Raw genomic sequence first — 25,400 nt, 5'->3', positions numbered from 1 at the left:
TCTTGCCACGCACACACAGGCTCTGGAGGACTGAGCCGACGTATTAAATAAAGCACTTCCGGTTCCGCTCCTTCCTTCCGGTGTGTCCGCCATCAGACTTCACAGGTACGTTTCTGGAAGGGGAGGGTAAGATCCGTGTAATATCTCTGCCATCCTTGCCGTGAGCGGCGGGTTTTCCATGTGGTCTTGTAGGGCGCTTCCCCGGGGCCTGGCTGTGTGGTTATCTCCCGGAGTAGTACGTGTGTAGGGCGCTACATTGTCCGCCCGGGGGGAGAAGCACAGTGCCGGCTCTCGTGTACCGGCAGCTCTTGTGGTCACACACGACAGTCCTGTGCCCCGTTATGTACGGCTGTGCATCTCCCCTGTGCCCCCGCCATGTCTGCATACTGTGTGTGGCGTGTGCTCCTCTGTGAGCAGATGTTTCATACTTGGTTTTTGTACAGTCGTATTTAAAGCGTTATCTCCTTTTGGCAAATGTTTTTACTAAAAGCTCCACTAGTGAAAAATGTCCTTTCCTCGCCCTCCACAGGTCCTAAGTGTCTGCCGCTGCTCTGTGTCTGTCAGTAGTGCTGGAGTCATTATTATTATTATTATTGTTTATTTATAGAGCACCATTGATTCCATGGTGCTGTACATGAGGGGGTTACATACAGAATACATGTACACGTTACAATAGACAGACTAGCACAGGGGGAAGAGGGCCCTGCCCTTGCGGGCTTACATCCTAAAGGATTTTGGGGAGGAGACAGTAGGTGGGGTGTAGGTGGTGCGGCAGCTCCGCACGGTGGTGGGGCGGCAGCTCCGCACGGTGGTGGGGCGGCAGCTCCGCACGGTGGTGGGGCGGCAGCTCCGCACGGTGGTGGGGCGGCAGCTCCGCACGGTGGTGGGGCGGCAGCTCCGCACGGGGGTGGGGCGGCAGCTCCGCACGGGGGTGGGGCGGCAGCTCCGCACGGGGGTGAAGCAGTGAGGTCATTGAAGGTTATAGGCATTTCTGAACAGATGAGTCTTTAGGTTCCGTTTGAAGCTTGCGAGTGTAGTAGATAGTCTGACGTGTTGAGGCAGTGAGTTCCAGGAGACTGGGGATGCTCGGGAGAAGTCTTGGAGTCGGTTGCATGAGGAGCGAATGAGAGAGGAGGATAGAAGGAGATCTTGGGAGGACCGGAGGTTACGTTTTGGAGTGTAGCGAGAGATTAGTTCAGAGATATATGGAGGAGACAGATTATGGATAGCTTTGTAGGTCAGTGTTAGTAATTTGAATTGGATACGGTGGAAGATTGGGAGCCAGTGGAGGGACTTGCACCCCACCCGTTCTCTACGCTCTGCAAGCGACTTTCGACTAACATCCACACTAATTCGAACCTCCCACTCCCGGATCCAAGACTTCTTCCGAGCTGCACCAACCCTCTGGAACGCTCTACCCCAAGAAGTTAGGACAAATCACAACTTACTCAGCTTCAGACGCACCCTAAAGACGCATCTTTTTAGGGCGGCCTATCACACTCCCTAATCAGATTCGATTCACATAGTCCCTCTACAACCTCTCACAACATAGCTCCACATCAAACTCCATGGCACCCAAAGGCATCTCAAGGCTCGGGCCCACTGGTCCAGGAAACCATTATCCAGCCCCATTTCCGTGAGATGGTTGGATTGTCATTGTAAATAAGCACTTGAACCTTGCCTCTCCCCCCATCTCATTGTAGATTGTAAGCTCTCACGAGCAGGGTTGTATTTTTTTCCCCTCTAAATATTGTATTTCTATAACTGTTACTTGTTTGTATATGATCCTCCTGAATTGTAAAGCGCTACGGAATATGTTGGCGCTATAGAAATAAAGATTATTATTATTATTATTATTATTATTAGAGGAGAAGCGGGGTGGTATTGAGGAGAGAGGTGGATCAGTCGGGCAGCAGAGTTAAGGATGGACTGGAGAGGGGCGAGTGTGTTAGCAGGGAGACCACAGAGGAGGATGTTGCAGTAGTCGATGCGGGAGATTATGAGGGCGTGCACTAGAATTTTTGTAGATTGGGGATTGAGAAAAGGGCGGATTCTGGAGATATTTTTGAGTTGAAAACGGCAGGAGGTGGTGAGGGATTGGATGTGCGGTATGAAGGACAGGGCAGAGTCAAAGGTCACTCCGAGGCACCGAACTTTGGGTGCTGGGGAGAGCGTGATGTTATTAATTGTAATGGATAGATCATGTGGAGAGTGCAGGGGAGATGGAGGAAAGATGATCAGTTCAGTTTTGGCCACATTAAGCTTTAGGAAGCGAGAGGAAAAGGAAGATATAGCAGATAGGCACTCTGGGATTCTGGACAGCAGAGATGTGACATCTGGACCAGAGAGGTAGATCTGAGTGTCATCAGCATATAGGTGGTACTGGAAGCCATGGGACTTTATGAGTTGTCCCAGGCCAAATGTATAGATAGAAAAAAGTAAGGGTCCCAGGACAGAGCCTTGAGGGACACCAACAGAGAGAGAACGGGATGAAGAGGTTGTGTGGGAATGGGAGACACTAAAAGTGCGGTTGGAGAGGTATGAAGAGATCCAAGAGAGAGCGAGGTCTCTGACACCAAGGGAAGAGAGGATCTGTAGTAGCAGGGAGTGGTCAACAGTGTCAAAGGCTGAGGATAGGTCTAGAAGTAGGAGTACAGAGAAGTGGTTGTTAGCTTTGGCGGTAAGTAAGTCATTTGTGATTTTAGTCAGGGCAGTTTCAGTGGAATGATGTGGACGGAAGCCGGACTGTAGGTTGTCAAAGAGAGAGTTAGAGGAGAGGTGGGAGGAAAGTTCAGCATGGACATGCTGTTCCAGGAGTTTTGAGGCAAGTGGGAGTAGCGATATGGGTCGATAGCTGGTAGTAGAGGTTGGGTCGAGGGAAGGTTTCTTTAGGATAGGTGTGACTGTTGCATGCTTAAAGGCAGAAGGGAAGGTACCAGTTGTTAGAGATAGGTTGAAGAGATGGGATAAGGCGGGAATAAGGATAGTGGTGAGGTTGGGGAGGAGGTGGGATGGGATGGGGTCAAGTGCGCATGTAGTGAGGTGCGCTTTTGAGAGAAGATGTGCAAGCTCTCCTTCGGTGATAGTGGGGAGGAAGTTTATGGGGGAGGGGCAGTGGTCTGTTATATAAAGGGGTTGTGGTGGTTCAGCAGAAAAGACTTGTCTGGTTTGGTCGATCTTTTCTTTGAAATATGTGGCAAATTCTTCTGCGGAGATGAGGGAGGTTGGAGGGGGCAGCGGTGGGCGAAGGAGGGAGGTAAAAGTGTTAAATAGCTGTTTGGGGTTGTGTGTTAAAGAGGATATGAGGTTTTTGAAGTAATTCTGTTTAGCCGAGGTAAGGGCCAAGCGAAATGTGTGAATTGCATTTTTGAATGTGGTGAAGTCTTCCTGGGAGTGCGTTTTCTTCCAGCGCCGCTCTGCGGCTCTAGACACTTGCCGTAGTTTTTTAGTGAGGCTGTTGTGCCAGGGTTGTCTATTGATTCGTCTTGCTCTGCCGTTCACAAGAGGAGCGACTGAATCAATAGCTGATGTGAGAGTGGCGTTGTAGAAAATGGTGGCACTGTTTGTGTCGTGGAGTGAAGATATGGAGGACAGCGGTAGGATAGAGTCAGAAAGGGTGTGTATGTTGATGTGTGCAAGGTTTCTGCGGGGGTGTGATATGTGCTGGACAGGGGGGGCAGGTGAGGAGGACAGGGCTGAAAAGGTCAGCAGATGGTGGTCAGATAAGGAGAGGGGAGGTAGTGAGGTTAGATAGAGAGCAGAGACGGGTGAAGATAAGGTCTAGTGTGTGGCCATCTTTGTGGGTGGCAGAGGCGGACAACTGAGTTAGACCAAAAGATGAGGCGAGGGAGAGGAGTTTGGAGGCCGCTGACTGGCGGGTGTCAGTGGGGATGTTGAAGTCACCCATGATGATAGTGGGGATGTCAGCAGAGAGAAAGTGTAGAAGCCAGGCGGAGAACTGGTCGATAAAGGCAGTGGTTGGGCCCGGGGGTCTGTATATGACGGCCACTTGGAGGTTGGAGGGAGAGTAGATGCGGACAGAGTGCACTTCAAAGGAAGGCAGGACAAGGGAGGGTAGAGGTGGCATTGGGGTGAAGCTGCAGTTGTTAGAAAGGAGGAGGCCCACTCCTCCACCCTGTCTATTGCCAGGGCGAGGGGTGTGGGTGAAGTGGAGGCCGCCGTAGCACAGCGCAGCAGGGGAGGCAGTGTTGGATGGTGTCAGCCATGTTTCGGTGAGGGCCAGAAAGGATAGATTGCTAGAGATAAAGAGGTCGTGAATGAAGTGCAGTTTATTACAGATGGAACGGGCATTCCAGAGCGCTCCAGAGAGAGGGGGCTGCGGAGTGGCAGAGAGGGGAATGGATTTTATGTTGGAGAGGTTGCGGTAGTTACTACTAGATGGGGAGCGGTAGGGGGGTGATAAAGAGGAGTGTCCCATCTGTGGGGGTCCAGGATTGGGAGATATGTCACCAGCAGTGAGGAGAAGTAGAGAAAGGGAGAGCAGGTGGGAGAAGGAGAGTGGACGGCCTAGTCTGCGCGATACTAGAAGCGATCTGTGGTTTAGGAGCAGGTCAGCAGATGAGGACAGGTGGGGAGGTAAGAGGGAAGGGGAGATGAATATTTGTTTGGAGAGTGCTGGGGTTTGGGGATAGCGAAGGAGAGTGAGGAGGAGTGGAGCAAAGACTGTGAGGGCGTAAGTGAACATGGTGTGAATTGGGTTTTCAAGTGGGAATAAGGGGGAAGGAGCAAAATGCAAGTGAAAGACACAGTTAAAGAAGTAGAGTTCACCTTCTGGTCACTTCTGGGACATTTCTGGTATATTTCTGTCATTGCACTGCGGCCACTAACTGAGCTCAGCGGCACTGCTAATCTGCACACTGGCTGGAGTCATGGCACTGCTAATCTGCCCACTGGCTGGAGTCATGGCACTGCTAATCTGCCCACTGGCTGGAGTCATGGCACTGCTAATCTGCCCACTGGCTGGAGTTTGGCACTGCTAATCTGCCCACTGGCTGGAGTTTGGCACTGCTAATCTGCCCACTGGCTGGAGTTTGGCACTGCTAATCTGCCCACTGGCTGGAGTCATGGCACTGCTAATCTGCCCACTGGCTGGAGTCATGGCACTGCTAATCTGCCCACTGGCTGGAGTCATGGCACTGCTAATCTGCCCACTGGCTGGAGTCATGGCACTGCTAATCTGCCCACTGGCTGGAGTCATGGCACTGCTAATCTGCCCACTGGCTGGAGTCATGGCACTGCTAATCTGCCCACTGGCTGGAGTCATGGCACTGCTAATCTGCACACTGGCTGGAGTCATGGCACTGCGGCCAGTAACTGAGCTCAGTGGCTCTGCTAATCTGCACACTCGCTGGACTCACTGCACTGTTTCAAATAATGGAGCTCAGCTAATCTGCACATTGGCTGCAGTGCTGGAGTCATGGCACTGCAGCCAGTAACTGACCTCAGGCTTTGCTCACTGGCTGCAGTGCTGGGATCCATGGCACAGCAGCCAGTAACTAAGCTCAGTGGCTCTGCTAATTTGCTCACTGGCTGCTGCACTGGTGTAGTCACGGCACTGCAGCCAGTAAGGCTGCTTTCACACTGTTTTTTCTAACCTGCGTCCTGAATGGTGTTTTTTTTGCAGCAAAAGCGCATCCAGTGCAATTACGTTTTAAGCCACACGGCGAGAAAAACTGCGAGTGGAGTGCGATAAAACATCACATTCCACTCGGACCAATATTGGCCTGTGTCAGCAGCGCACATGAACGATTATTTTCTCAGCCATAATCTGACAGAGAAAACAATCGCAGCATGCTGAGTGCAATGCGAGACTCTTTCGCACCCATTCAAGTCTATGGGGCGAGAGAAAATAGCACTGCACTTGCGGTACACCGGTGTACCATGAGTGCAGAGCAAGAATGGCAATAGCCTGCTACGGAGGAGAGAGGGAGATAAATCCCTCCCTTCCCTCCTCTGTGCCGGCCCGGCCCTCCGCAGAGCCAGGCCTCCCCTCTTCAGTGACAGCCCACCCCCGCAGCTGAGGTCCGCTCGCACAGTCGGACCTCATTTGCAGGGACAAGAGCATGACACTCGGCTCTGCTGTATGTAAAGTGCTGTGGAATTAATAGCGCTATATAAATTAATAAAATTATTATTACTGCCAGCGTGAGCAGAGTGTCATGCGAGGGGATCGCAGTAATCCCCGTGTGGCCCCGGCCTAACTGAGCTCAGCGGGTCTGCTAATCTGCTTACTGGCTGCTGCACTGGTGGAGTGACAGTACTGCAGCCAATAACAGAGTGCAGCAGCTCTGATCACGGTCTGCAGTGCTGTTGACTACAGACATCAAGAGCAGTGATGGAGACTGTGCTGGACCCATGGAGGGTGAGGAAGGAGAAATGTATTTTCTTTTTCGCTCCTAATTGGGAGACCCAGACAATTGGGTGTATAGCTATTGCCTCTGGAGGCCACACAAAGTATTACACTTAAAAGTGTAAGGCCCCTCCCCTTCTGGCTATACACCCCCAGTGGGATCACTGGCTCACCAGTTTTGTGCTTTGTGCGAAGGAGGCAACACATCCACGCATAGCTCCACTTTTTAGTCAGCAGCAGCTGCTGACTATGTCGGATGGAAGAAAAGAGGACACATATAGTGTCCCCAGCATGCTCCCTTCTCACCCCACTGTATGTCGGAGGTGTTTGTAAGGTTGAGGTACCCATTGCGGGTACGGCGGCAGGAGCCCACATGCTGATTCCTTCCCCATCCCTTTTTACAGGGCTCTGGGTGAAGTGGGATTTACCGGTCTCCAGGCACTGAGACCGTGCTCCATCTACAGCCCCTGGAGAAGATGCTGGATGGAGCGGAGTACATCAGGGACATGGCCCTGCTTCCTCAAGGTACTCTGTGTCCCCGTGCATTTGGCGCTCACACCGCAGCATGCTGGGTGTTGTAGTGCGCCGGGGGACATCAGCGCTGCGGCGCCTGTGCCATGGCCTCATTCAGCTTCGCTGAAGCAGGCTCACTTATGGGAATTGGTCGCGCCGGCCGCTGGGACTGCGGCGCGGCTGGCACTTGTAGTGCGCCGGGGACTTCAGCGCGGCCTGCGCTTTTACGGCGGCCGCACTGATAACTAGAGTCCCCGGCTTTTGCGGCCTGCTTCCGTTCGTTCCCGCCCCCAGACCTGCCAGTCAGGAGAGGGGCGGGACGCTGGCCACTTCTAGGCATCGGTCGCGCCGGCCGCTGGGACTGCGGCGCGGCTGGCACTTGTGGTGCGCCGGGGACTTCAGCGCGGCCCGCGCTTTTACGGCGGCCGCGCTGATAACTAGAGTCCCCGGCTTTTGCGGCCTGCTTCCGTTCGTTCCCGCCCCCAGACCTGCCAGTCAGGAGAGGGGCGGGACGCTGGCCACTTCTAGGAATCGGTCGCGCCGGCCGCTGGGACTGCGGCGCGGCTGGCACTTGTGGTGCGCCGGGGACTTCAGCGCGGCCCGCGCTTTTACGGCGGCCGCGCTGTTAACTCGAGTCCCCGGCTTCTGGGCCTAGTCTCCCTTCGTTACCGCCCACAGCCCTGACAGTCAGGGTAGGGGCGTGACGCTGCATAGCACAGCAGCGCTGAGAGCTGGAGTATGTTTTGCATACTCCACCCCTCTCACTGTGTGCACTGTGAATCCGGATTCCCGCACTTTCTCAGGCACGCCCACGGCTTCCTTCTCTACAAGGACGCCGGCAGCCATTAGTGTCAGTTTCTGTACGAACAGAGACAAGTGTGGAAGACCCTGGCATTCTGATAGTCACACAATCGCTGCATTAGGCGTTAAGCAGCACCTGTGGTGCTAACCCCACTAGTGCAGAAGTGCACTTATAGATATGCTTGTACTATATACATTGCACTGTTTGGTCGCACGTTGTATATACCCTCCTGGATTATGCGGAGGAGTTATCAGCATATTCTCTGTGTAAAACAAAGGTGCAGAACCACATGTTTTTCTATACAGCTGGTACAGCATGTACGGCTATACGGCCGGCAGGTTACATAGACTCCCATTGTATGCACTAATGGCCAGGGGATGAGGACGGTGTCTGCAGTATTTACTGACAGTTTTTCTGAGACTATGGCTATGATACTAGAAGCCTAGCAGTCCGGACATGTCTCTCACAATATGGGCACTGTTGAATCATTGATCCATGGCCCCCCTCAGTGTGAACAACTAACAGCTCCGGGAATGTCACACGCATCCCAGAGTCACGGCTCTGCACGGACGTCAGTCCCAGACAGCCTAAGCGGGCTCACTATGAGCGGCCTCGGTTTCATCAGGGTCCTAGCAGAAGGACTCGCTGTGTAATGAGGCGGAAGTAGCGGCTCAGGATTCTGATCCTGAGACCGCTCTCAATCTGGATACACCTGATCGTGACGCCATAGTAAATAATCTTATAGCGTCCATCTATAGAATGTGGGTTATTTCTCACAGCTCCTCCAGTGGAGGAGTCAGCTTCACGTATTTTTCTGGACCACTCTGCCTTCAGAGAGGCAGTCCAGGAACACCACGCTTATCCAGATATGCGCTTCTCCAAACGGCTTAGGATACACGTTATCCCTGTCCCCTGACTTGGTCAGGGACTGGACCCAGTGTCTCAAGCGGCATCCTCCAATCTCCAGGCTTGTAGCTAGATCCATAGTTGCAGTGGGAGATGGAACTGCTGTTGGCTCCGGCATTCTCTCCCTTGGGACACTCCAAGCTATTTCAGCTTGTCTTACACAGATTGACACGGTTACACGTACATCTGTGCCGCAGGTGGCATCCTTAACCTCTCAAATGTCTGCATTTGCTTCTTACGCGATTCAGATTGTCCTGGACTCTGCGAACCGTGCGGCGGTAGCCTCCGCTACTCCGTGTTTTTAAGCAGAGCCTGGTCTGCTCGTTAAGTGAATGGAAGGCAGATTCTGCTTCCAAAAAAGGTTGCCTACCAGTTGCCTTTTTCTGCTGACCGACTGTTTGGTGAATGTAACCATTAAACAGTCCAGGGGTAAGGATTCATCCTTTCCTCAGCCCGGACACAACAAACCCCAACAGAGCAAGAGGCAGTGGGGGTTTTCGGCCTTTTCGAGGCTCGGGCAGGTCCCATTTTTCCTCGTCCAATGTGGACTCAAAAGGATCAGAGGAGCTCAGATTCTTAGCGGGCTCAGTCACGCCCAAAAAAAAAAAAATCGACAGTCTGGAAACCCGCTTCCAAGGCGGCTTCCTCATGACTTGCGGCCTCGGTCGGTAGCAGGCTCTCCCGCCTTGGCGATATTTAGCTGCCATAGGTCAATGACCATTGAGTGTGAGACATTCTGGCTCACGGGTACAGGATAGAGCTCACTTCTCGTCCTCCAACTCGATTCTTCAGAATTTCTCACCTCCCGGCCGAGCCGCTGCTCTTCTGCAAACAGGGTGCACTCTATAGGCAGAAAGAGTGATGACCCCCGTTCCTCTTCAGGAACAAGGTCACGGTTTTTACCCCAAATTCCTTGCGGTACCTAGAACAACGGGCCGTTCCATCCCGTTCTGGATCTAAAAATGCTCAGCAAGCTCGTGGACACCAGGCGGTTCCGGATGGAATCACTCCGCCTCAAGGTCCCAAGGATATTTCCTAGCATCATTAGGCATCAAGGATGCTTATCCACACGTGCCGATTGATCCAGAGCACTAGCGTGTCTACGCTTCGTTATAGGAGACGAACACCTTCTGTTCGTAGCTCTACCTTCCGGCGAGCGACAGTCCCACTGGTCTTCGCCAAGGTCAGGGCAGCAGTAGTCACAGTCCTGCACTCTCAGAGTCACTCTGTGATCCCGTATTTAGACGATCTACTTGTCAAGGCACTCTCTTAGGAAACATGCCAACACTGCCCGAACGTTGCGCTGGAGACTCTCTAAAGTTTTGGGTGGATCATCAACTTTTCAAAGTCAGATCCGACCCCGACCCTATCGATAACATATCTAGGCATAGAGTTTCTTACTCTCTCAGCGATAGTGAAGCTTCCGCTAGACAAACAGCATTCACTACGGGCTGCAAGCTCTTCTTTAAGAACCAGTCGCACACATTGAGACGCCTCATGCACTTCCTACGTAAGATGGTAGCAATGGAGGCAGTTCCTTTCGCGCAGTTTTACTGCGTCCACTACAATGGGACATTCTCCGCCAATGGGACGAGGAGTCGACGTCCCTCAACAGAGTCGTCGTTCTTTCTCAGGCGGCCAAGGAATCTCTACGGTGGTGGCTTCTTCCCACCTCTTGGTTAAAAAAGAAGGTCCTTCCTATCCCCATCCTGGGCGATAGTTACGACAGACGCGAGTCTATCAGGGTGGGGAGCAGTTTCTCTCCACTACAGCGCTCAGGGTACGTGGACTCAGCAAGAGTCCACCCTTCAGATCAATGTTCTTGAACACAGAGCAGTGTATCTTGCCCTACAAACCTTCCAACAGCGGCTGGAAAGCAAGCATATCCGACTTCAGTCGGACAGCTCCACAGCGGTGGCATACATCAACCACCAAGGAAGAACGCGCAACCGGCAAGCCTTCCATGAAGTCCGGCAGGTTCTGATGTGGGTGGAAGACACGGCATCCACCATATCCACAATTCACATCCCAAGTGTAGAAACTAGGAAGCTGTCTTCCTAAGTCGCTGAGGTGTGGCCGAAAGAGGATGGTCTCCTCACCCGGACGGGTTTCAGGAGATCTGGCGCCGCTGACAGAGGCCGGACGTCGATCTAATGGCGTCACGGCACAACAACAATGTGCCAGCTTCATGGCACGGTTTCACAATCATCGAGCTCTGGCGGCAAACGCCTTAGTTCAGCATTGGTCGCAGTTCCAGCTACCTTAGGTGCCACCTCTGGCATTGTTGCCCAGAGTACTGCGCTAGATCAAGACCGACTGCGGCCGCGCCATCCTCGTCGCTACAGATTGGCCGAGGATGTTGTGGTACTCGGTTCTGTGGTGCCTCACGGTAGGCTAACCGGGGGCACTACCAGACCAATCAGACTGGCTGTCTCAAGGGCCATTCTTCCATTTGAACAGGACGTGGAAGATATTCTTATCTCGGTGCTCGGCGCAGGGTGTTTCTCCCTGGCCGGTTGCATCGTCTATGTTTCCTTCCTTCCTGCAATCTAGGTAGGAAAATGGGTTGTCGCTCAGTTCCCTTTAGGGACAAGTCTCAGCGCTATCTGTATTTTTCAGAAACGACGACTTCCTCAGGTACGCACGTTCCTACGGGGAGTTTGTCTTCTCAGCACTCCGTACAAGCGGCCGTTAGAGCCCTGAGATCTGAACAAGGTTCTAATTGCTCTCCAGATGCCGCCTTTCGAGCCTTTGAAAGATGTCTCCCTTCCCGCTTTTCACGGGAAGTGGCCTTCTAGTAACGGTCTCGTCTCTTAGGACAGTGTCCGAGCTAGCAACGCTCTCATACAAACTCCCTTCCTGGTCCTTCACCAGGACAGGGTAGTTCTGCGTCCGGTTCCGGAATTTCTCCCTAAGGTGGTATCCCACTTTCATATCAATCAGGATATCACCTCACCTTCTTTGTGTCCTCGTCCAGTCCACCAATTTCAGAAAGATTTGCATCTGTTGGTTCTGGTGAGAGCACTCAGGTTCTACTTCCCGCATGGCGCTCCTGCGCCACCCGGATGCACTCTTTGTCCTTGTCGCTGGTCGGCGTAAACAGTCGCAAGCTTCCAAATCCACCCTTGCTCGGGGGATCGAGGAACCAATTCTTGAAACCTACAGTTCTACTGGGCTTCTGGTTCTCTCAAGGCCGAAGGCCCATTCTATCAGAGCCGTGGGTGCATCCTGGACATTACGGCACCAGGCTACGGCTCAGCAGGTGTGTCAGGCACCTACCTGATTGGGTCTGCATACTTTTACCAAGCATTTTCAGGTGCATACCTACGCTTCGGCAGACGCCAGCCTAGGTAGATAAGTCCTTCAGGCGGCAATTGCCCACCTGTAGGAAAGGGCTGTTTGACGGCCCTATCACGAGGTATTCTTTTACCCACCCAGGGACTGCTTTTGGACGTCCCAATTGTCTGGGTCTCCCAATTAGGAGCGAAAAAGAAGAAGGGAATTTTGTTTACTTACCGTAAATTCCTTTTCTTCTAGCTCCAATTGGGAGACCCAGCACCCGCCCTGTTTTCTCTGGGTTTTTCTGTTTTTTCGGGTACACATGTTGTTCATGTGGTATGGTTCAGTTCTCCGATGTTTCCTCGGATTAAATTGGTCTTTAAACCAGTTATTGGCTTTCCTCCTTCTTGCTTTGGCACTAAAACTGGTGAGCCAGTGATCCCACTGGGGGTGTATAGCCAGAAGGGGAGGGGCCTTACACTTTTAAGTGTAATACTTTGTGTGGCCTCCAGAGGCAATAGCTATACACCCAATTGTCTGGGTCTCCCAATTGGAGCTAGAAGAAAAGGAATTTACGGTAAGTAAACAAAATTCCCTTCTTTACTAATGTAGCTTTTAGAAACAACTTTGGCAAAGGGTGATGAGTATTTTAATGTTTGCCCATCTCTAGTCAAATGCTTGGTCCTGCCTAAACCGATCAAATGTGAATTACGGAGGCTTCAATCACCTTAATATTCTCACCTATGGCTTCAGTAGATCACTGTCTGCAGTGGTCACCTCAGCAGTTACATGTAAGTGATGAAATGTAATTGCTGCAAGGGATCGATGAGGTTACCCATTTCCTATTTAATGGCATTTGAGTGGATTTCTCTAGGCCCTACTTCCCTTCTACTTTCACTGTGGTTGTGGAGTAGTGCGAATTGAAATAAAACCTATGAGCCATGTTATCATTCATCTGCAGAACTGACTGGAATAACTGGTGATTGACAATCCTGGAAATTCTTAGGGTACCATCACACTTAAGCGACGCTCCAGCGATCCCACCAGCGATCTGACCTGGTCAGGTTCGCTGGTGTGTTGCTACATGGTCGCTGGTGAGCTGTCAATCAGGCAGATCTCACCAGTGACCAGCCCCCAGCGACGCGTGGAAGCGATGCTGTGCTTGGTAACTAAGGTAAATATCGGGTAACCAAGCAAAGCCCTTGGCTTGGTTACCCGATATTTACCTTGGTTACCAGCGCGCACTGCTAAGTGCTGGCTCCCTGCACTCGTAGCCAGAGTACACATAGGATTAAAAAGCAAACCGCTTTGCTTATTTACCCGATGTGTACTCTGACTACGTGAGCAGGGAGCCGGCACTGACAGCCTGAGAGCGGCGTACGCTAGTAACTAAGGTAAATATCGGGTAAGTAAGCAAAGTGCTTTGCTTGGTTACCCGATATTTACCTTAGTTACAGCTTACCGCAGGCTGCCAGACGCCGGCTCCCTGCACATTCAGATCGTTACTCTCTCGCTGTTAAACACAGCGATGTGTGCTTCACAGCGGGAGAGCAACATCCAAAAAATTAACCAGAGCAGTGTGTATCAAACAGCGATTTCACAGCAGGGGCCAGATCGCTGCTCAGTGTCACACAAAGCGAGATCGCTAATGAGGTCACTGCTGCGTCACAAAAACCGTGACTCGGCAGCGATCTCGCGATGTGAGAAGTACCCCTTAGTGTGAAACCTTTTAGTTTCTGTTGAAAGTAGATATGGTAGAGTTGAATCATAGGACTCTGGATTAACAGCTGAATGGGAGCCCTGTGAATCTCCTCGCCTCCATGCATTTCTGGCTTTTTTGATTAGTGCGTCACCATTATTATATGGCTTGATCAACCCACAACGTTGTCAGTTTGGCTAATCATAACAATGTTCAGAGGTAAGGATCTCCTAAGGCCTCCCGTCCACCGCTCACAAACTACTGACCTGTCCGATGCACCGGACTCATGTGAATCGGTTCACTCATCTCTAAAAACTTAATAAAATGTGTATTTTTTTCTATAACTGTTCATAGTATCAATATGTGGTGCTGCTATGTGCCCTGTGTTATGTACTATGTTGAGAATCACTTATGTAGAGTACTAAAAATCTCCTCTTCATTTGCAGAATGGCTATCAGGTATCCTATGGCCGTGGGCCTTAACAAAGGCCATAAAGTGACCAAGAATGTCGCAAAAGTCAGGCACTCCCGCAGGAGAGGGGTGAGTATGAAAGGTTGAGTAACGGATTTGTTACAAATACAATAAAGCTTTCTTGTCAGATTATAACATAGCTCCCCCACTCTCCGCTGTGACCCTTTTTTAATTTTTGCAGTTCTCAAAAGAGCTGTATTATTCAGATGCTGTGCAGAACAATATAAGGCTATGTGCACACGTAGCGTTCTGTCCCTGCAGAAATTTCTGCAGCGATTTGCACAGCACACGTGCGCTTCAAATTGCTGCAGAAAGAGTCCGTAATGAAAAAAAAAGCCGATTCAATGCGCTCTGAGTGCAGCCCCTCCCATAGACAGAGCAGGGGCTGCATGCAGAGCGCAGGAAAGAAGTGACATGTCACTTCTTAGAACGCGCGCTTTAAGCAGCAGCCGAAGCCCTGCGCTCTAATACGCCACGTGCGCACGTCTCCTGCACAATCTTAATAGATTATGCTGGGGACGCAGGACGCATGCAGTTACGCTACGGTGCAGATCGCAGAGTAACTGCACGCAAATATGCAACGTGCGCACATAGCCTAACTCAGCTGTCTTCACAAGCATAAGGGTCCCTGTGGTCGCAGCGGATGCAGAGAATTATTGTGGCAACTGCTGAGTTTTTGTACACAGGATACCATATTTCCCTGCACAGGAAAAAAATGTCACTGTCCTTTCCTATACAAGCAAAAGTACCAAAATAGTTTACCACACTGTATGGAATAATGTCCACCTATTGCAGCATAATCTGTACACCTAAACTAATGTCTAAATACGCCTGGTACTGAAGTGCAGCCACACTCACAGCACAACTCCAGCATTTTTAGTTTTTATTCCTCTGCTGAAGTGGTGCTTTTAAAGGGGTACTCCGTGGAGCTAAATAATTACTCTACAGTCTGTGCCCTCTATACAGATGAGATGCCCAGTGCAGTTTGTATTATGCTTACCTGTCATTCAGTGTGATAGTAACTGCTTTCACTGCTCCCCTCCCCTCTGTGGAGTTATACCACACATCAGGGGGTCTGCTCCGTACTGTCAGGAACAGCCAGACCCTTGATAATAGCTGCTTCTCTGCAGTTAGAGAATAGGGCACACGCCTGTGCTCCCTTTTCTTGGACAGAAGCAGCTATTATCAGGGGCTGCCTGTTAATAACAGTAGGGAGCAGAGCCCCTGATGTGAGGGTAGCTGCAGCGTCACTGCATTACAGGTGCTGTAAGGATTGGTGAAGGGCGAGCATGTCAAACGCTCTAAAAGGGCTCAGCGCAAGGGTGTTTTGTTGTGGTTTTTTTTAAACACAATACATGCCAAAATGTTTTAACACCCAGTGAGAGCCATTCAGAGACTGAAAGTGCGTCTCACTGGGGGCCTGAAGCCTGTGCTTTGTGTTTCACAGACAACACATCTGAGCCCCCCGTGAGTACCCAAGCACCCCGATGCTTGATCGAGTATCAAGCAGTGCCAAGCACGCTCGCTCATCATTAGTAAGGATAATAGAACTGCACTGGGCATCTCCTCTGTGTAGTCTGAGGGCACAGACCATGGAAGAATTTATCTCCCCAGAGTACCCCCTTAAATGGAATTCCCCTGCCATCTATCTTATACTTGCCCTCTGGCGTCCTCATGTCATCGGTGCTCTTCCTGTCAGTCTACAGTTTGACCGTCCGGCTGCTCCAGTGTTTTATGGGGTGTGCTGAAGATCACAACTCAGTACAAGTCTGAGAGCCTCGTTCTGGCTTCATTCTCTGACTTGGATTGAGCGCTTGTGACGTAATGTCTGACTTTCGACCAGTCAGAATATACAATCACAAGTGGCGCCGTGGGACCTGAGTGATGCAGAAAAAAAACTGAAAACGCCAGAGGGTTAGTATTAGATGGGGGCAGGGGAAGAAATGCTGTAGTGGTGCTTTAAGTCTGCTTGAGGCTCTATTTTGTAGATGCAAGTCAAATGCTTGAGAAGGTTGTATTATCAATATTTAATCTTACTGAGAATGATTATGAATACCATGTTTTGTAATGTTTTTCTTGTAGCGTCTGACAAAGCACACCAAATTTGTCCGTGACATGATCCGTGAAGTTTGTGGCTTTGCTCCTTATGAGAGACGTGCCATGGAGTTGCTGAAAGTGTCTAAGGATAAAAGAGCTCTTAAGTTCATTAAGAAAAGGGTATGTACTATGAGCCTCATTATCTGACTTGTAGGTATATGAAAATTGGGTATATGGAGGGAATTCAATAAAGAACCTGTCAGATGCAATATATACCCAGAACCATGAGCAGTTCTGGGTGCATATTGCATAATCCCTGCCTAACTGTCCCAGCATGTAGTAGCATGGATAGAGATCTTTATGAGATGCTAATGAGCGCAGGGACTACTCCCAAGAGTGTATTTCCCTTGACTAGTCCGCCCTCTTAGCATGTTAGCACGCGCACAGGGGGCATGCTAACATGTTCAATGCCCATTGTCCAGTGTCATCGGTGGTGACGCCTGTACCTGCAAGGCGCGAGTGGAATCGTGTTCCACACGCGCCTATTAACCCTTTACATCTCGCTGACAGCAAGATGTAACAGCGCGCTGCAGCAAGTATTAACTTACCAGCGCATCGGAAGTCGCTGGTTGTCATGGTAGTACAGGGTCATGTGATGGCTCCTGTAGCTATCATGAGTCACTTTCTCTCACTGCCGGCAGACTGCCGTGTGTGAGAGTAAGGGCTCTTTTCCATCTGCAATTTTCATGGGCGAGTTCAATCTGATAAAAAATCGGATTGCACTCGCACCAGTGTTAAATCAATAATAGTTTCCTCTGTTCTGTCTTTTCTCCACACGAATCGTGCTGTCTGTACAATTGCAGCATGCTGCGTTTCTTTGTCGCTCCATTGGGAGACCCAGACAATTGGTGTATAGCTATTGCCTCTGGAGGCCACACAAAGTATTACACTTAAAAGTGTAAGGCCCCTCCCCTTCTGGCTATACACCCCCAGTGGGATCACTGGCTCACCAGTTTTGTGCTTTGTGCGAAGGAGGCAACACATCCACGCATAGCTCCACTTTTTAGTCAGCAGCAGCTGCTGACTATGTCGGATGGAAGAAAAGAGGACACATATAGTGTCCCCAGCATGCTCCCTTCTCACCCCACTGTATGTCGGAGGTGTTTGTAAGGTTGAGGTACCCATTGCGGGTACGGCGGCAGGAGCCCACATGCTGATTCCTTCCCCATCCCTTTTTACAGGGCTCTGGGTGAAGTGGGATTTACCGGTCTCCAGGCACTGAGACCGTGCTCCATCTACAGCCCCTGGAGAAGATGCTGGATGGAGCGGAGTACATCAGGGACATGGCCCTGCTTCCTCAAGGTACTCTGTGTCCCCGTGCATTTGGCGCTCACACCGCAGCATGCTGGGTGTTGTAGTGCGCCGGGGGACATCAGCGCTGCGGCGCCTGTGCCATGGCCTCATTCAGCTTTGCTGAAGCAGGCTCACTTATGGGAATTGGTCGCGCCGGCCGCTGGGACTGCGGCGCGGCTGGCACTTGTAGTGCGCCGGGGACTTCAGCGCGGCCTGCGCTTTTACGGCGGCCGCGCTGATAACTAGAGTCCCCGGCTTTTGCGGCCTGCTTCCGTTCGTTCCCGCCCCCAGACCTGCCAGTCAGGAGAGGGGCGGGACGCTGGCCACTTCCAGGAATCGGTCGCGCCGGCCGCTGGCAGCGGCGCGGCTGGCACTTGTGGTGCGCCGGGGACTTCAGCGCGGCCCGCGCTTTTACGGCGGCCGCGCTGATAACTAGAGTCCCCGGCTTTTGCGGCCTGCTTCCGTTCGTTCCCGCCCCCAGACCTGCCAGTCAGGAGAGGGGCGGGACGCTGGCCACTTCTATGAATCGGTCGCGCCGGCCGCTGGAACTGCGGCGCGGCTGGCACTTGTGGTGCGCCGGGGACTTCAGCGCGGCCCGCGCTTTTACGGCGGCCGCGCTGTTAACTCGAGTCCCCGGCTTCTGGGCCTAGTCTCCCTTCGTTACCGCCCACAGGCCTGACAGTCAGGGTAGGGGCGTGACGCTGCATAGAGCAGAGCTGAGAGCTGGAGTATGTTTTGCATACTCCACCCCTCTCACTGTGTGCACTGTGAATCCGGATTCCCGCACTTTCTCAGGCACGCCCACGGCTTCCTTCTCTACAAGGACACCGGCAGCCATTAGTGTCAGTTTCTGTACGATACAGAGACAAGTGTGGAAGACCCTGGCATTCTGATAGTCACACAATCGCTGTAACAGGCGTTAAGCAACACCTGTGGTGCTAACCCCACTAGTGCAGAAGTGCACTTATAGATATGCTTGTACTATATACATTGCACTGTTTGGTCGCACGTTGTATATACCCTCCTGGATTATGCGGAGGAGTTATCAGCATATTCTCTGTGTAAAACAAAGGTGCAGAACCACATGTTTTTCTATACAGCTGGTACAGCATGTACGGCTATACGGCCGGCAGGTACATAGACTCCCATTGTATGCACTAATGGCCAGGGGATGAGGACGGTGTCTGCACTATTTACTGACAGTTTTTCTGAGACTATGGCTATGATACTAGAAGCCTAGCAGTCCGGACATGTCTCTCACAATATGGGCACTGTTGAATCATTGATCCATGGCCCCCCTCAGTGTGAATAACTAACAGCTCCGGGAATGTCACACGCATCCCAGAGTCACGGCTCTGCACGGACGTCAGTCCCAGACAGCCTAAGTGGGCTCGCTATGAGCGGCCTCGGTTTCATCAGGGTCCTAACAGAAGGACTCGCTGTGTAATGAGGCGGAAGTAGCGGCTCAGGATTCTGATCCTGAGACCGCTCTCAATCTGGATACACCTGATTGTGACGCCATAGTAAATAATCTTATAGCGTCCATCTATAGAATGTGGGTTATTTCTCACAGCTCCTCCAGTGGAGGAGTCAGCTTCACGTATTTTTCTGGACCACTCTGCCTTCAGAGAGTCAGTCCAGGAACACCACGCTTATCCAGATATGCGCTTCTCCAAACGGCTTAGGATACACGTTATCCCTGTCCCCTGACTTGGTCAAGGACTGGACCCAATGTCCCGAGCGGCATCCTCCAATCTCCAGGCTTGTAGCTAGATCCATAGTTGCAGTGGGAGATGGAACTGCAAACTCAAAGATGCCACTGACAGACAGATGGATCTCTGGTCGAAAGCCATCTATGAGGCTGTCGGCGCACCGTTGGCTCCGGCATTCTCTCCCTTGGGGCACTCCAAGCTATTTCAGCTTGTCTTACACAGATTGACACGGTTACACGTACATCTGTGCCGCAGGTGGCATCCTTAACCTCTCAAATGTCTGCATTTGTTTCTTACGCGATTCAGGTTGTCCTGGACTCTGCGAACCGTGCGGCGGTAGCCTCCGCTACTCCGTGTTTTTAAGCAGAGCCTGGTCTGCTCGTTAAGTGAATGGAAGGCAGATTCTGCTTCCAAAAAAGGTTGCCTAACCAGTTGCCTTTTTCTGCTGACCGACTGTTTGGTGAGCGTTGGATGTAACCATCAAACAGTCCAGGGGTAAGGATTCATCCTTTCCTCAGCCCGGACACAACAAACCCCAACAGAGCAAGAGGCAGTCGGGGTTTTCGGCCTTTTCGAGGCTCGGGCAGGTCCCATTTTTCCTCGTCCAATGTGGACTCAAAAGGATCAGAGGAGCTAAGATTCTTAGCGGGCTCAGTCTCGCCCAAAAAAGCGACAGTCTGAAAACCCGCTTCCAAGGCGGCTTCCTCATGACTTGCGGCCTCGGTCGGTAGCAGGCTCTCCCGCCTTGGCGATATTTAGCTGCCATAGGTCAATGACCATTGAGTGTGAGACATTCTGTCTCACGGGTACAGGATAGAGCTCACTTCTCGTCCTCCAACTCGATTCTTCAGAATTTCTCCACCTCCCGGCCGGGCCGCTGCTCTTCTGCAAACAGGGTGCACTCTATAGGCAGAAAGAGTGATGACCCCCGTTCCTCTTCAGGAACAAGGTCACGGTTTTTACCCCAAATTCTTTGCGGTACCTATAACAACGGGCCGTTCCGTCCCGTTCTGGATCTAAAAATGCTCAGCAAGCTCGTGGACACCAGGCGGTTCCGGATGGAATCCCTCCGCCATGTCATCGCCTCAAGGTCCCAAGGATATTTCCTAGCATCATTAGGCATCAAGGATGCTTATCCACACGTGCCGATTGATCCAGAGCACTAGCGTTTCTACGCTTCGTTATAGGAGACGAACACCCTCTGTTCGTAGCTCTACCTTCCGGCTAGCGACAGTCCAACTGGTCTTCGCCAAGGTCAGGGCAGCAGTAGTCACAGTCCTGCACTCTCAGGGTCACTCTGTGGTCCCGTATTTAGACGATCTACTTGTCAAGGCACTCTCTTAGGAAACATGCCAACACTGCCCGAACGTTGCGCTGGAGACTCTCTAGAGTTTTGGGTGGATCATCAACTTTTTAAAGTCAGATCCGACCCCGACCCTATCGATAACATATCTAGGCATAGAGTTTCTTACTCTCTCAGCGATAGTGAAGCTGCCGCTAGACAAACAGCATTCACTACGGGCTGCAAGCTCTTCTTTAAGAACCAGTCGCACACATTGAGACGCCTCATGCACTTCCTACGTAAGATGGTAGCAATGGAGGCAGTTCCTTTCGCGCAGTTTTACTGCGTCCACTACAATGGGACATTCTCCGCCAATGGGACGAGGAGTCGACGTCCCTCAACAGAGTCGTCGTTCTTTCTCAGGCGGCCAAGGAATCTCTACGGTGGTGGCTTCTTCTCACCTCTTGGTCAAAAAGAAGGTCCTTCCTATCCCCGTCCTGGGCGATAGTTACGACAGACGCGAGTCTATCAGGGTGGGGAGCAGTTTTTCTCCACTACAGCGCTCAGGGTACGTGGACTCGGCAAGAGTCCACTCTTCAGATCAATGTTCTTGAACACAGAGCAGTGTATCTTGCCCTACAATCCTTCCAACAGCGGCTGGAAAGCAAGCATATCCGACTTCAGTCGGACAGCTCCACAGCGGTGGCATACATCAACCACCAAGGAAGAACGCGCAACCGGCAAGCCTTCCAGGAAGTCCGGCAGGTTCTGATGTGGGTGGAAGACACGGCATCCACCATATCCACAATTCACATCCCAAGTGTGGAAACTAGGAAGCTGACTTCCTAAGTCGCTGAGGTGTGGCCGAAAGAGTATGGTCTCCTCACCCGGACGGGTTTCAGGAGATCTGGCGCCGCTGACAGAGGCCGGACGTCGATCTAATGGCGTCACGGCACAACAACAATGTGCCAGCTTCATGGCACGGTTTCACAATCATCGAGCTCTGGCGGCAAACGCCTTAGTTCAGCATTGGTCGCAGTTCCAGCTACCTTAGGTGCCACCTCTGGCATTGTTGCCCAGAGTACTGCGCTAGATCAAGACCGACTGCGGCCGCGCCATCCTCGTCGCTACAAATTGGCCGAGGATGTTGTGGTACTCGGTTCTGTGGTGCCTCACGGTAGGCTAACCGGGGGCACTACCAGACCAATCAGACTGGCTGTCTCAAGGGCCATTCTTCCATTTGAATTCTACGGCCCTCAACCGGATGGTGTGGCATTGAGTCCTGGAACCTAGTGTCGTCAGGATTACCTCAGGACGTGGTTGCCACCATGAGACAGGCTAGCATACCAACGTCCGCCAAGATTGACCACAGGACGTGGAAGATGTTCTTATCTCGGTGCTCGGCGCAGGGTGTTTCTCCCTGGCCGGTTGCATCGTCTATGTTTCCTTCCTTCCTGCAATCTAGGTAGGAAAATGGGTTGTCGCTCAGTTCCCTTTAGGGACAAGTCTCAGCGCTATCTGTATTTTTTCAGAAACGACGACTTCCTCAGGTACGCACGTTCCTACGGGGAGTTTGTCTTCTCAGCACTCCGTACAAGCGGCCGTTAGAGCCCTGAGATCTGAACAAGGTTCTAATTGCTCTCCAGATGCCGCCTTTCGAGCCTTTGAATGATGTCTCCCTTCCCGTTTTTCACGGGAAGTGGCCTTCTAGTAACGGTCTCGTCTCTTAGGAGAGTTTCCGAGCTAGCAACGCTCTCATACAAACTCCCTTCCTGGTCCTTCACCAGGACAGGGTAGTTCTGCGTCCGGTTCCGGAATTTCTCCCTAAGGTGGTATCCCATTTTCATATCAATCAGGATATCACCTCACCTTCTTTGTGTCCTCGTCCAGTCCATCAATTTCAGAAAGATTTGCATCTGTTGGTTCTGGTGAGAGCACTCAGGTTCTACTTCCCGCATGGCGCTCCTGCGCCACCCGGATGCACTCTTTGTCCTTGTCGCTGGTCGGCGTAAACAGTCGCAAGCTTCCAGATCCACCCTTGCTCGGGGGCTCGAGGAACCAATTCTTGAAACCTACAGTTCTACTGGGCTTCTGGTTCTCTCAAGGCCGAAGGCCCATTCTACCAGAGCCGTGGGTGCATCCTGGGCATTACGGCACCAGGCTACGGCTCAGCAGGTGTGTCAGGCACCCACCTGGTCGAGTCTACTTACTTTTACCAAGCATTATCAGATGCATACCTACGCTTCGGCAGACGCCAGCCTAGGTAGATAAGTCATTCAGGCGGCGGTTGGCCACCTGTAGGAGAGGGCCGTTTGACGGCCCTATCATGAGGTATTCTTTTACCCACCCAGGGATTGCTTTTGGACATCCCAATTGTCTGGGTCTCCCAATGGAGCGACAAAGAAGAAGGGAATTTTGTTTACTTACCGTAAATTCCTTTTCTTCTAGCTCCAATTGGGAGACCCAGCACCCGCCCTGTTTTCTCGGGGTTTTTCTGTTTTTTCGGGTACACATGTTGTTCATGTGGTATGGTTCAGTTCTCCGATGTTTCCTCGGATTGAATTGGTCTTTAAACCAGTTATTGGCTTTCCTCCTTCTTGCTTTGGCACTAAAACTGGTGAGCCAGTGATCCCACTGGGGGTGTATAGCCAGAAGGGGAGGGGCCTTACACTTTTAAGTGTAATACTTTGTGTGGCCTCCAGAGGCAATAGCTATACACCAATTGTCTGGGTCTCCCAATTGGAGCTAGAAGAAAAGGAATTTACGGTAAGTAAACAAAATTCCCTTCTTTGCACCAAGTCTCAGCTCACGCATGTGTAAAATCGCACTGCACTCGCATGTTATGCGGCTACAGTGCGGTGCATGCAGAGACACAGCGGAGGAGATGGGAGAAAGTGCTCCCTCCATCTTCTCCGCAGCTGTCATGCGATAGCAAGATCACATCAGTCGCATGTCCCTCGGCTAACACCGTAGCAGAGAGTCATTAGCATATCGCTTCCGATACTCCCGCATCAGAAGCAGTACGCAAGTGGAAAAGAGCCCTAAAGCAGCTTTTCTCCAGATCTCAGCTATGTAGCTGTGATCTGGAGAAATGGAAAAGCGATCAGACTGCTGATTGTTATAGTGCCCTAGGGGACCAAGTAAAATAAAACTTTAAAAAAAAAAGTTCAAATCACCGCTCGTTCGGCCCATTGAAAATGAAAAGGTTTAAAAAAAATACACACATTTGGTATCGCCGCATTCAGAAACGCCCGATCTATTAAAATATAAAATTAATCTGACCGGTAAACTGTATAGCGGCAAAAAAATCCAAATGACAAATTACGTTTTTTGGTCGCCGCATAATTGTGCAAAACGCAATAACAGGCGATCAGAACGTAGCATCTGCGCAAAAATTTGTACTGTTTAAAACTTCAGCTCGAGACGCAAAAAATAAGTGGTCGCTGAGCCCCAGATCCTGAAAAATGAGAACGCTAAGAGTTTCGGAAAATAGCGCAAAAAGTGCGCAATTCTTTTTTTGGGACAAACTTGTGAATTTTTTTTAAACCCCTTAGATAAAAGGAAACCTATACATGTTTGGTGTCTACGAACTCGTACTGACCTGAGACATTACACAGACAACAAAACCCAGAGAAACGGAAAATCGCCCGGGGATGAAGGGGTTAAAACGGCAGTGGAGTGTGCGTGGTCTCATCTACAAGTCATCGGTCAGCGTTCTGAAGTCTGCGCATGTACAGATTGAGGTCGTGATGACTTGTAAATGTGACTGCGCCAGAGACAACAAAAATTTGTACCCTAGCTCAATATTTAAAATAAGAAGCAGGTCATTGATGGATCAGTGACCCGTCATTCAAACACAGGAGGCAGACCGAGGGGACAGAGCACCAAGGAAAGACACAAACTATGACTACAGGAAACCTACAATAGATTCCTTCACAACAGGAATCATTCCAATCAGTATTACAGCACCAATATGGCCACGTCTGAACTTGGCAAAATCCTGCTGATAGGTTCTCGAGGTTCTTCTCCATATGACGTTACCTGGAGCATTTGCATAATTTAAGAGACTTACACCTCTCAATAAATTTAGTGAAACTTTGGTGGTCTGATGGCATGAAAAAGGAAAATGTATACTAGCTGTGCACTTTAACAGATTTTCTCTAAAATTTACACTGCTTTTAATTGTTATGAATTTGTCAGGCTGGGAGAGGACACATGCTTTTAAAAAAAAAAATAAATAAATAAAAAAATGTGGTGTAAGGGGACTGAATATTACCGGTATGTGCCTTGCTTTACTGGTAACGGATAGTGGCATCTGGCCATAGGATGTTGATTTAGTAGAACTGAGAATACGCGTGGATGCACAAGTTCTGTATTGTAGCCATTGGCTCCCTGACCGGTATGCAGCACTATTGAGCCACCTTCATTTTATTGTCTGTTTTTTTTAGATTGGAACTCACATCAGGGCCAAGAGAAAGAGAGAAGAACTCAGCAATGTGTTGGCTGCAATGAGAAAGGCTGCCGCCAAGAAAGATTAAGCTGCAAAAGTTCTGCCCCAAATAAAATGTTTCCCAAAAAAAATCTTTTTATCTGTGTTTTTGTTGTGCAGGATTTGCCAATTAGTGTGCTGCGCTGTGATCTGACAAAATATGTACAGGGAGATATTTGGAACTGCCCATAGCGGATCACAGTACAACTTAAATTTCTTGTGGTGCGTTTGAGACCTGTGACCGGTCGACATAAGCAGGTTTTTTTTTTTTTATACGCCTTTCATAAATCTATCGCCTAGTATAATTATTGGTAAGATGTTGAAAGTTTATTGCCTGTTTTGTTTTTTTTAATATTTTATCGAAGATTATACAACATAAGGTTACGTCAGAGAAAAAAACATTTTTCTTTTGCTCGTTAATACTGTCTGACGCAGTTAACCTTGACCTTAAGCAGTTCTTCATAGGACATGGTTTGCATACATACCA

The 25,400-nt window shown here is 50.7% G+C and overlaps 1 protein-coding gene across 1 annotated transcript; it reads left to right on the top strand.

The window, feature by feature from the left end:
- On the top strand, window positions 1-25,007 carry RPL36 (ribosomal protein L36). The gene is made up of 4 exons (XM_075352435.1): window positions 1-105; window positions 14,016-14,109; window positions 16,123-16,257; window positions 24,873-25,007. The coding sequence occupies exons 2-4, from the start codon at window positions 14,017-14,019 to the stop codon at window positions 24,960-24,962; spliced, it is 318 nt and encodes a 105-aa protein (XP_075208550.1). The 5' UTR covers window positions 1-105; window position 14,016; the 3' UTR covers window positions 24,963-25,007.
- Window positions 25,008-25,400: the final 393 nt, after the last annotated feature.

Source organism: Anomaloglossus baeobatrachus, chromosome 1 (genome assembly GCF_048569485.1).
Source record: "Anomaloglossus baeobatrachus isolate aAnoBae1 chromosome 1, aAnoBae1.hap1, whole genome shotgun sequence".
Taxonomy (NCBI): Eukaryota; Metazoa; Chordata; class Amphibia; order Anura; family Aromobatidae; genus Anomaloglossus; species Anomaloglossus baeobatrachus.
This window is presented reverse-complemented; position numbering and strand designations above follow the sequence as displayed.